Genomic DNA, 12,890 nt, shown 5'->3' on the forward strand with positions numbered 1-12,890 from the left:
CAGAGATAAAACTGCGTCGTTGGCCAAACACATTCCCAACAAAATATGCAAGCTTTACATTAAAAGGCTACTTTGCGCTGCCCTTAATTCCCCACCTAAACGGTTTTGCTTCGGGAGAAGAAATCTGCTCTAAAAACCCTTCAAGAAGAGAAGGGCATTATTGCCCTAATCCTCTTACCCGCAGTCATTTTAAGACAGGGGTTTTTGGAGGCTGAGATGGCGTCTTGTCTTCCCTATCCCATCCCAAATCCTTCCAGGCCGAGAAAGAGTCTAAAGACAGCACCCTGGCATCTATTAGCCATCTCTCCAAAGTCTCCCTTTCTGCTCCATGGCATGAAGGGGAAGCCGAAAAGCAAACAAACTTAAGGTTGGTTCCTTTTCCCCACAAAACTAAGGAGTGGCAACTGGATTAAAGCTCCAAGTGCCCTTTGACGGTAGAAGCCTTTTGAATAAAAAAATGTGCATCTGCCTATTATTTTTATACAAATGCCATTTGGTTGAACGTGTCATCTTAATATCATCTTGATTTGAATTCAGAATTATTTTCAAAAAAAAGAAAATAATAAATTATATATATATGTAATGTATTATTTTAATTATATATATAAGAATGACTTATATTCTCTTCACTTCACTTTTTTGCAAATAAATAAAAACAGTTTTTTTATGAAACCTATTCTAAAAATAAATCTACTAATTTTGCCAAACGTGAAAAATGTAAATTGTCATATTTCGGTGATATTCATTATTTAAAATAAATAATGTATAGACACGGCTAAGCGGACAAAATTGACTTAAACTTCTTATGACTCTGGGTGTCGGAGTCCACCGCTGGACGATCTGGTATCTTATTAACCTGACTGACAGCACAAGGAACCAATAGGAAGCCATCATGACACCCGCAAAGCTCTCCTTAAAATCCCATCACCGGGCTCTCGCGCACCAGCAGATGGCGGCTTCCCACTCGTGCGCAAGACGCGGAGAACTCAGCACGAGAGAAGAGCAGGTGGAGCGCGAGCAGGACGGACTTGAAGTGAAACAACTGACCGGATGACTTTCACTTTTCTCTGACTTTTCACCTCACTGACGGACAAATATACTGTATATCGAGAAGCCAACACATGGTTGGTTGAAGAGAAGAAAAGAAAAATCTAAAATCTTAAGAAGTTCTTCAACTCGGAGTCTTACATGTGGAAGAAGTGACGGAGAACACAACTGTCTAAACAAGAGGTAAATGCTTCTGTCTTTATTCATAAAGATTTATTTATAAAACATAGACATTTTCACATGTTGATTTTCTTTACAGTTATTTGCTGTTGTTTGAAACTGAGTCCCATTTTAGCCCAAGTGTCTCTAAATCGGAAACGCTAAAGTTGAATGTGTCTCGAACCGAAGCCTGTAACAAATGTTAACTGACGATTAGATGTGCAGCATTTAAGACATCCAGCCTCTGTATTTTTATATTCACCGAATAAGTAATAATACTTTTTAAGTATGAATGTGTAACCGCAAATACGACCTGACCTCAAATGTGTAACTAATAATTTCCTGCTAATTAAACTTTATCAAATTGTGCTCGAGCCTAAAAATACAATAGCCTTCCCAATAGTAAAAGGGAGTCTTCTTGATTCTGACATGTTAGCTGCCTGGTCTCTTCGAAATAGTTTTGTTTTCCCCCCTCTAAAATTAGTATTATGCTACTCATAAAATACATTTGCTTTGCGTTTTTCCACATAGACTAAGTTGGAGGTTGTGTTGGAGGATGCGCCTTCTCTTTTGCATTTTTTATTTCAATTTAGCCTTTCAACAATTATCGCCATCATGCTGTTAAAATATTACAATATTTCGTGTAAACGCCTATAACAATAAAAAAAAAACAATAACAATTTAAAAAAAAAAAGCAGACATCAAGACACCTCTACCTTTCAATCTGCTTTCTGCATTCTATTTCATCCTAAAATCACAAAGCCAAAATCACAGACTCGTCCCTCGCCCTCTGACAGTTTACACTGTGACACAGCAAAGAGCAGATTGTCAGCTTGACTCCTGCCCCTGGGGGCTGTTAGCAAATAACATTTTTCCTCATTTAGCCGGATCAAAGAGTTGCACTGTACATGCCAATTTACATAATGACGGTTTGATAATCGAAACATTGAGCAGGGCATCCAGGAGGGCCCAGAGCCTGGAGCACAGAGGGGCTTATGAATGACAATAACTGCGCTGACAGGCTCACTGTGATGAGCTATTGTGCTGCATTTGATATGGGACGGAGGATACAGGCTAGAACCAGAGATGTGTACAAAAGGTGAGAAAAGCTGGTAATCAGGAAGAGGCAGGCTAGAGGCTAAAAGTTTACCTGTATTCAAAAGAACTGTTCAGTTTGAAAGCATGATTTTTTTAATGAATTGTGAAGACAGTAGAATACAGAATACAAACATCTCTCACTTTTACCTGTGCATTCAGAGAGGTATAATCCTACAAAAATAGACCACTAATCTGTAGTCTACATTTTCAGATATAGTCTGTACTTGATGCCCTAATGTTGGCTATTTCCTCCCTTGTAAAATACACTTTGATTTAAGGCTTTATCAAATAAAAAAAATCATATCCTTATCTTTAGAGTAGAGAACAAATGCTTTTTAATTATTATTATTATTTTACTGGGGCACATACGCGTGCACACGCACACGCGGAAACTCCAACCCAGGGCTAACCAGCCAGTCCCACTGTACGTCCGACCGTGTCAGCGGTGATGATAAATGGAGGGCCTCGCAGTCGAAACCTATTTGCACTTCCATTAGACGGGGAGCCAAATGGGGATCAACATGCATATTTTTACCCGCGGAGAAGCCATACATCTCAGCCAAAACGTTGCCCCGGGGCGATGGGATAAGAGGCCGCCAGAGAGGGTGAGGGGAGGGGTGAGGCGTAGAAGAGGAGGGGGGAGACCATTCAACTCAAATACTTAGGGGAGTAAAGTAAATGTTTAGCGAAGCACCTTCTGTCCCGGCGAATTAAACTATTCCCAACCGACCTCTGATCACATTCATCAGCCGCCGCGGACACTTAATAGGCTGGGTTTGGGCACTGCGGGCATTACACACACGCATGCACGCGCACGGACACACACACACGGTCGTACTTAAAACTACGCACACACTTAAAAACAGAGAAAAACTGCTTTTACAAGAACGACAACTCAATCCTGTCTTATTTTAAAGGTTCGTAACAGCCTTTTAATGTTATTATTATTATTATATTATTAATGCATTAGGGCCTAAAAGTAATGACTGAATAGGCCAAATTCATTTCTAGTCATGACATCGGCCTGTCTTTACCAGTGTGGCTTAATCAATCTAAATTAAAAGGTAGACAATGCAGATCAACGCTTCTGCATGATTGATATACTTTTGAAAAAAAAATTCATTTAAATCCATATCCTAATCGTATTTTTTTTTAATTACAGTTGCTATTTTGCTTTTAGAAACTGTGATTTATTTTCCTTAGTCTGTTAAAATATACAGCTTGCTCAAAAAACCCTAAAACCCCACAGGCTGAAACAATAACGGAACATGTGTAATACAAACCTGGAAGTTGTATAAAAGTATTAATACTGTATAGTTCATGAAGATAACCAGTTTCCTGGATGTTGTACCTGCATGTCATAGAGCAGAAAGAGTTATATCTTCTGCCTGTGGTCTCTCTTAATAGTTTTAATATCTGTTTGGGCCTCCGAGTGTTTCCCTCCTGTTCGTCTTCTCCCTGCTAATACATATCTAATCGTGTCCTCCAGCGTTTTATAGGAAACCTGTTCGTGAAGGAGAACTAGAAAAATGAGTTTGGAAAATGAAACGTATAGGCCAAATATAAAACGCTCTTATACACATTTTTCTTTACACAAATTGGTATCTCAGTTTCATTAGAAACTTCAAATATTCCGACCTGCAATTTAATGGATATGTTATCATTATATTGCCGAAATAAAATCCAAAGCTTTGTTTTAAATGTTGTATATACTAAAAAAATGTCAGTCTGTAAAATCGAACAGTATTGATTGAGAATATAATTTACTCAATAATTGCCTATTAGAATATAATCCAGTGATCCAACTGCAGTTTTTTCCCCTACGAGACCCGGAACAAATCTCCTTATTTCATTTTCCAACACATTTCATTCTGTCCTGATATGTCAAAGCAGCGTTTTCAGGGGGGATTTGGCTTCTCTAAGATCCTCGAAACGTCAAAGATAAATTCATGAATAAAGCATCTGTCACGGTTCATTATGGGAACGAGTCATAATTACCCCAATTAAAAGTGTTTTGTATAATTAATGGATTGAACAGGCCGATAATTGGATGTTAATGGATAACACTTTTGTCTGAGTGGGCACATTTAAATCTATTGGCCCTAGAGCGCGAGAATCCGCTGACATGTAGAACGTTCGTGCTTGTAGCCTTTCAATCGGATAAATAAACCAAAAACAGATTATTATTCGTCTTTAAAAAACACAGACAGTATAACTCACGTGTCCATTAGCGGCACGCGCTTATCTTTCTTGTTCTCTCTTTGACCATTATCATCCTCTTCTCTGGCCCGCAGGTAGTGACCTCTCATCATGCAGCACTACGGGGTGAACGGCTACTCTCTGCACGCCATGAACTCCCTCAGCGCCATGTACAACCTGCACCAGCAGGCCGCGCAACAGGCGCAGCACGCGCCCGACTACCGGCCGTCCGTGCACGCGCTCACTCTGGCCGAAAGACTTGCTGGTAATTAAGTGCACACTCGCACAAAGACACAGATACAAAAAGTCCTTAAGTAAGTAGCTGTGGTTGACTCATGCGCAGTAAAATAAACCCTCCGTGTGTGCTTCCCTTCCAAACGGCTGCGCATTTCAAGACATCATCCTGGAGGCTCGTTACGGCTCTCAGCACCGCAAACAACGCCGCAGCCGCACCGCCTTCACCGCACAGCAGCTGGAGGCGCTCGAGAAAACTTTCCAGAAGACTCACTACCCGGATGTGGTGATGAGGGAGCGGCTGGCCATGTGCACCAACCTGCCAGAGGCCCGCGTGCAGGTATGACACAATACAAAAATGCATCAGCGAAGGGGAAGAAAATGTGGTGATACGGAAAACCCTGGGGCTTTAATCCATACGTGTATTTTATGTTAAGTCCTCAGTGTGCTCCTTTCATTTTAATGCATTTTCTTTATTGGTAGTATTTTTTATTTATTATTAGTATTGTTTATTTATTTTTACCCGTATGCCAGTCTGTGTTTTTATGAAGGTGGACAAATCTGTTGTTTGGTATGACTTCTTTTGTTGCATTTAAAGAAATATATGTATCAAACACAGTTAAATATGGTCTGCATTATTTATAAAAAAAGTTGCTATTGTTTTGAAAAAATAAATAAGTGACTTGTGCATTGCTGGGAGAACTTTCCAAGAGTGCCAATACAATAGAAAACATGGGTTATTTGTCTGGATACAACAAATGCTGACGGCAGTCTATATTAAAGTGTTATCATTACTGTTAAAACTAATTAAAGTTTAATTGAGATCATTATCTTTTACATTTAGAGTTAATTATGTCCAGTCTTGTGGACATATCGACTTTTGAGTTTTTAGATGCAACTTAGTTATCTGATACTTATTTGAAGTATGTGGTTGTCATCTTAACTCTTCATTCACATGCTCTTCATCATTCCAGCTTGTGCTCCCTCTAATTCTTCCTCTTCTTCTGTCTGTCTTCAGGTTTGGTTCAAAAACCGCAGAGCAAAGTTTCGTAAGAAGCAGCGCAGCCTGCAGAAGGAGCAGCTCCAGAAGCAGAAGGAGGCCTCAGGGGAAGGAGGAGGAAGCGAGAAGGAGGACACACCTGCCTCCACAACTGTACTTCCTGAAACCCAGCTCCCTCCTTCTTCCTCCTCCTCTTCCTCCTCCTCTTCTCTGGAGATAGAGGGCCCTGTAGTCCATCCTGTACCTCTGGACTTGGAGCTGAACGTCACCTCGGCTGAACACTCTGGCAGCGAGTCAGCGACAGAGGATAATGCCACGGATAAGGAAGATGAGAGTAAATGTCAGAGAGAGGATATGAAGTGTGATAGGGCGGTGACACCCAGGGGTGTCTCTCCTGTTTGCAAAAGACTAAGTCCTAAACCAGGTAAGACTCAGCTTTATTTATAAAAAACAAGTCTATACAAAAGTGATTGCTTGGGAACAAACAGAGAATAAGAGGGTTTTTTTAATAATACCTGTGTTGGTCAATTAAGCTATTGAAATAAGCATTACAGCTATATTATAAAGGAATAAGTCACTTTTCCACAGTGGGAATTTGATCTGTGTTCATACTTTTCTTGACTCATGGCATCTCTTTATGTTTAAACATTCCCATCATAATATAATATAATATTTTCTATTCTCTGTCCAGACTCCCCCCTGGTCTCCCCTTCAGTGACCCCCTCCCCCTCCTCCTCCAGCAGTGGCCTGACCAGCAGTGCTCCTCTCTCTCAGAGTCACTCGTACTCTTCCTCCCCCCTCAGCCTGTTCCGTCTGCAGGAGCAGTTCCGTCAGCACATGGCCGCCACCAACAACCTGGTGCACTATCCTGCCTTCGACCTTGCTGCCGCCCCCTCTTCCCTCCCCTACCTGGGCATGAATGTGAACATGCCCCCGGCGCCGCTGGGCTCTCTACCCTGCCAGTCCTACTACCAGTCCCTTTCCCATCATGCTCAGCAGGTGTGGAACAGCCCACTGCTGCAAGCGTCGGCTGCCGGCAGCCTCAGCAGCCACAACAACAAGACCACCAGCATTGAAAACCTGCGTCTGAGGGCCAAACAGCACGCTGCCTCGCTGGGACTAGACACCATGTCTAACTGAAAACCAGATGAAGGACAGTAAGAGGGAGTTTAGAGACTCGGCCAACACATCATTTCATCCTACTGCTTGTCTATGTGGCTGTTATAGCTCTTTAGGAACCATGGATTGAAGTCTACTTGAGTACATGGGTGCCGGACATCTAAATGTCTATAAATAAAACATGCCAACATGGACCTGCAGGATGCCAGCTTTTCAACTGAGGCCACACTTGTTTGACTCCTTTAAGCTCCTGTAGCAGCTTTCAATCCAAAACTTTAACCTTGTGAAAAAGACAAACCCAATAGATATCAAAAATTGCCAGAAAAAAACCTGATTTGAAGTGAATATCCATCTCAAAGGACACTGAACGTATTCTGAACTGTTTCCTGAGAAGAAAACGTCTGCTGGACCATCTTAACATCTGAAACGAATCAACTTTTGAAAATGTCAAACAGCTGATCATGTACACACTGTAAAAAAACAAAAAAAACAATGCAGATAATGTTTACTAGAAAAATGTTAATAAATGAGGCACTTTTGAAGGATTTAGGCTCATTAGACAGGAGGAGAAAAAGGAACATTGACATTTCAATTAAGCAGCAGTTGTGTACAAAGCATGTACTACACAACAGCACATAAATAAAAATACATTTCAAGCCATGTTGTCCTCAACAGCATAATTAAAAGTGACTAATTTACCGGTTTAATGGCCAGTATTATGTCGCTTTGTGCAAAAGGCTGGCTGGATAATGAGAAAATGATTTCAGTGAGTAAATTCTCAAAGCTTTTAATTACATTTTGCCCCGGGCTGAGGGAGTCGGGGCAGACGCAATTATGAACATGAATACCATTTAAGACCAAATTTATAAATCCCTCAAGGTCTGTGTGCTGAAACGCTCAATAAGACTAGACACACGCTGGGTATCACTTTCAAATCTGTGAAACAATTGGGATTAATATAAAATGATGGACACTAAGGTAAACTGTTGGATAAATATCTCCATTGTTTCTGGCCTTGAAAGTCTCTTGAGGAAACATGCAGCTTTTCACTGAAAGCCCGGCCGACTGTAAGCACTTGACGAGGAGAATCACACTGCTCTGATGTTTTCTGTTCATGTAATCTGGGAGCAAATATGAAAAAAGCACATTATTTTAGTTATGTAAAATACAAAAAAAGTCTATCTATTAATGTTTACTTGTAAGGTAATTGTAAAATTCTTAATATGTTGTATACTTGATAACATTTCTTTAGCTGTCAGATTGCAAGATTGTATTTGCTAAGCACACCGGCAGCATGTCTACCCTCCTCTTCTGGTTTGTCTGTGTAATAATACGGGTTTAATTAATTTCCAAATGTCTTCACTTTTTCCAGCTTAAAAGATGCAATTGAAGAAGTTTGGGTTGTTGGAAAACTGCCACTTTCTGTATCTGAGAGACAGATCCATTAAGTAAAGTGAAAATATTTCAAGGAATAATTGACCCTCCTCCTCCTCCTCCTCCTCCTCTGTGTCCTGCTGTCTTGACTCTGTTTGAGTTCTGTTGTTACTGTTCCCCTCTCACCGTCTGTCAGACTCGGTCCAGTGGTAGATACTGTATATGTGTAATGGAGGAGGAAAGAGTGAGTTGACCATCAACAGTGTTGTTTCCTCTCTAACAATGTAGACTTGAACTAGTGTTGTTGTAAAATAATCACAAATAAAAACAGTGATTGGAGATCTTTATGATGACTTCTTTACGTTTATTTTATTACAAATGTTGAATTTAGAAAAAAACAAACAAACAAACAAACAATACCATTATTGTTGAGGTGTCTATGTCTTTGTTGTTGTTAATTCAGTAAGTAAGCAAATGAAAAAAAAAAGTTTGATCAAATAAACAATACAAACAAATTCCTACTTCGCAATTGTAACGTATTAAAAAGCAGATGAATTTAATTGGAAATTATATAATTGTGATATCGCTTGAGAAAAAAAGTGATACAGGTTAAATAAACAAGACAATGAAGGGATGGGGAAAAGGTAAAATTAAAGGAACAATGTAAAAACAACTACATTATTAAGTAGAGTTTGCAGAAAGACAAAGTCTATGGTTGCAAAAGAGACCAAAAAAAAGCCTAATCTGAAAAACCTAAAATAAAAGAAGTATCAGCAAGGAGACATAAGCCATCCCCTATGAATAAGCAGGCCATTATCCTGAAGAATGACGGCCCGGGGCAGTGATTATGCTGCTATTATATCTTTAACAGCATGGTTTGTCAAAACGCACAGACCCCCACCTCCCCCTCCCCTGAAAAAACCCTGCCCCTCCACACACGCCACTTGAGCACCCCTACCATCGCCTCTTTAATGTGCCCTTGCTCTTCCCACAGTAAACTAAACATAAACATACATTGTGATATGCCCTGCTATTAGTGTGACCTTTCACATGTGTTTCCCCACTGTGTGTAAGTAAATAACAAGCACACTTTGGCTGATGAATTGAGCAGTTTTTCTCAGACTGTTATGGATGACCACAACCCAAAAAATGGGATAATGATCTCACCAGATTAGTAGCGCTAATGTGGGTGTAACACCTCACCCTCACCTTGTTGTGTTTTATTACACCATGAACATCTGTGTGCTTGTCCTCAGCCAAGGGCACCCTGATTGTGTGACTGATAAGATTGTGGTGTGGATATGCAGCAGGAGTGAATGTCCTTGTTATCCATGGGAGGAATCTATCCAGCTACACGGCACTGTTTCCTCCCATGGGGCTCTGCGGCAGAGAACATAACCCACTACTCTTGTTCCAAATGTTCTCTCTTCTCATAACACCATCCCCCAAACACACACACACACATACACATGTACACACAGCCTAAGGGTTGAACAGGGAATGCTAGATTGTACTGCTGCAGGGTCAAGTGTGTTGAGCCCTTGATGCTGGATCAGGTGCTTCCATCTCTAACACTCTGGGCTGTATATTCAACACTATACAGCTGTAATCTTCTATTTATAGGCACACACACAACTCCATCTACCTTCCTTTAAGCAACTTGTGACGTGTGCATCTGAGTGTGTGTGCAGACAGAAAAAAGTCACCAAAGATTATAATTGCATTATCGAGACACAAAGAAAATACTTGGTGAGAAAAAGTTTAAGACTTTAGTTCTTTGGACCCCCTTAAAAACAAGATGGATCAGCTCAAGGGGCTATCCATCAAATAAAGAGAATTTGTACTACTACAATCTTAGCTTGAGACAATTATTTTTACCAGTGTTCTAACCGATACATATTGTGAGTGAAATAAGAATTTAATAAAAGTAATAATCTAGTGCCTGCATAAGTATTTATCCCCTTGATCTTTGCAGAGTGTTCTCATGTTATAGCTGCTAATACAAATGTATTTCATGGGTTTTGTATTAAGAATCAGCAATGAAAAAAGTTTAAAATGAAAAGTAAAGTGGAAGCTTTTTAAAGCTACCGCATATTTTTTACAAAATAAAAAAATAAAAGTGAACATACTTTGCAGGAAAATCTTTAAGAAATTGTGCAACACCCCACCTTCAGTTTAATGTGTTAATCCAACAGACGTCTGCATCTACACTTTGTTACTATCATTATTACACTTTATATTATCTATAAAACAGTCAAACATAAAAAATAAGGAAAATCAAAGACGATAAATAAATGCAAGGTTTCATTTTGAAGAAAAAATAAGGGATTGTATGGGACAAACAGGTCGACTGGTTTTCTGTATTTCTTGCTTTAACTTTCGTTGCCTTTTCACACACACACACACACGCACGCACACGCGCGCACACACGCACACACGCACACACACACACACACACGCACACACGCACACACACACACACACACACACACACCCTCTGACCATGCACCCCACACAAAAATCACAGTGTACCATTCAATCAGTGTTTTTTTCCTCCCTCCTCTCCATGGTTCTCCTAAAGGTTTTAACCATGGCGAGAATGAAAAGTGCCAGCGTTAGAGAGCTCGCCCCATTGAGGAGGTGACAGGGTCTGCCAGAATATGATCCTAATCCTGTTTCCAGCATTCTTTTAGCCCACTGGCATCGCCATTTCGCAGCATATTCTCTGAGCTGTCAGGCCCAGGGAAATCCCTCTAATAGTGCATTGCTCAGATACACATCAAAGCCCTCCTGGAAACCAGCAGCAGGAACGTAAGGAAGAGAGAAGCAAAAGAATAATCGGACTCACAGCTGCACACATGCTCAAGATGTTAACATAAAAAAGAACCGCTAACAAATAAAGCTAATAAAAACTCTACTCAGTCATGATACTTCTAAATGCCAAAACTTCTCTAAAACATGCAACAAAACCAGAATCCTTGGTTTATTTATAAATCTAAAGATTTAATCTTCATCCGTTGAAGAACTAATCAGTCAAGAGAAAGATAAAAACAGATGCAGAGATGTAGAAACAAGGGAAAAAGTGATATCATGAGGAAGTCAACAGGTGTCTAAACTGTGCATCATGGGCCACCCTCCTTTAGTTCCACTTCATCTTTCATTTTCTTGTTCTCTTTTTTTTAAACACTCTGACTGCCATCTCACCCCTCCCCGGGTAATCTTCTTAGAGAGAAGAAAAACCCCATTCTCTCTCCTTTTAATCTGGCTGCAGCCTAAACCTGCGGCTGCATTTCCAATGCGGGCCTCACTGAACTGTTTGGGAGGCTCTGAGAGACGATATATGAAGTTTGGCGTCTGTCCAAGGGTACTTACATCAATCAGTGAGAATATGGTATGCAAACAAAGCAACTTAGAGGACAGTGACTGTGAGGATGAACACCTTCAGAAACGTAGAGAAAAAAGTGTGTAAATGGTGTATGTCATGCAACAACATCAGTGTTGCAAGATTAGATGTTCATGTGTAACCAGATAACAGGTTTCTACAAGAAATTTAAAAAAATTCATTGTGATATGGATAAAGTCTTCAAGCAAGGCAAAAGAAAAATCTGATTCCCTTATAATTATCAATTGTGATAAAATAGATTCACTGGGAAGCCCATGACAAAGAAAAACAAACACAGACAGACAAGGAGTAACATAACGTAACCTGTTATTGACAAATTTCAGTTTACAAATCTTGGGTGAAGGAAGGGGCTCAAAGAGCTACTCTTTGGATCAGAACACAACGTTCGATCACATGGGTGGATTTGATTGACAATTTTCTTTTAGGATGAAACCACTGAAGAGCCCCACTGAAGGAGGTTTGCAAAGAAATCTGTCTTGTTTTAAAAGACGTTTTGTCCTTATTTGACAGTGAGAGAAAAAGGCAATGTGCGGAGAGAGAGTGAGGGATGACGTGCGTCAAATGGTCACGGCTGAGAGTCAAATCCAGTGATCAGTGTATTTGTACTGTTCTGCTGTCTGGGCTAAACCGATATCCCAATATCACTTTGTGACATGTTAACAGTTAAATAAAGACTGTCTGAAGTTTCCTCGTGATATATTAAAAAAAAAACCCAATACAAGCAAACAGAGAGCCACAATTTGTTTAAATAAAATTGTTAGTAATTGTTACCTTATGGTGCAAAAAGAAGAGAATCTCTACAATTAAAAAAAAATGGTGTCAGATCATCTGTCCAAACAACCACATCTTGAATAGAATCATGACAGAATGAAGTACCACTCGAGAAAAGTGAGACCAAGTCAGTCTGAAAACCAATTTTTTGAAGCAGATCTATTCTCTCAGTGTATTTCCCTATAAAATGTATTCGTATAAAAATGTGAAAACACAAATTAAACTAAAAAGAAGAAGAAAGTCAAGTGTAACACAGGTGTGAAGTAACAGCCCTGTACAGCACACTATTCAAACCTATAGACACATATCTTTGTCTGGCCTGTGTCTGAGAGCAGCTGAGTTTGCACCCTAGACTCAGACTGCTTCAGTGAATCTGTGGCAAAGACCCCACTGGTTAAATCCCCGCTCCCAACGCCAACTGGGACACAGCGTCTGATCTACACCTCTGGGCTGGAAATACACTACAGCAGGAACATCAGCAGACGC

At 40.2% G+C, this 12,890-nt stretch overlaps 1 protein-coding gene across 1 annotated transcript; it reads left to right on the top strand.

Moving 5' to 3' along the window:
- The first annotated feature begins 959 nt into the window (after nucleotides 1-959).
- On the top strand, nucleotides 960-8,577 carry dmbx1a (diencephalon/mesencephalon homeobox 1a). Its single transcript, XM_079348796.1, has 5 exons — nucleotides 960-1,230; nucleotides 4,599-4,768; nucleotides 4,899-5,077; nucleotides 5,756-6,161; nucleotides 6,429-8,577. The coding sequence occupies exons 2-5, from the start codon at nucleotides 4,615-4,617 to the stop codon at nucleotides 6,875-6,877; spliced, it is 1,188 nt and encodes a 395-aa protein (XP_079204922.1). The 5' UTR covers nucleotides 960-1,230; nucleotides 4,599-4,614; the 3' UTR covers nucleotides 6,878-8,577.
- The last annotated feature ends 4,313 nt before the right edge of the window (nucleotides 8,578-12,890 follow it).

This window comes from Symphodus melops (genome assembly GCF_947650265.1).
Source record: "Symphodus melops genome assembly, chromosome: 7".
Lineage (NCBI taxonomy): Eukaryota > Metazoa > Chordata > Actinopteri > Labriformes > Labridae > Symphodus > Symphodus melops.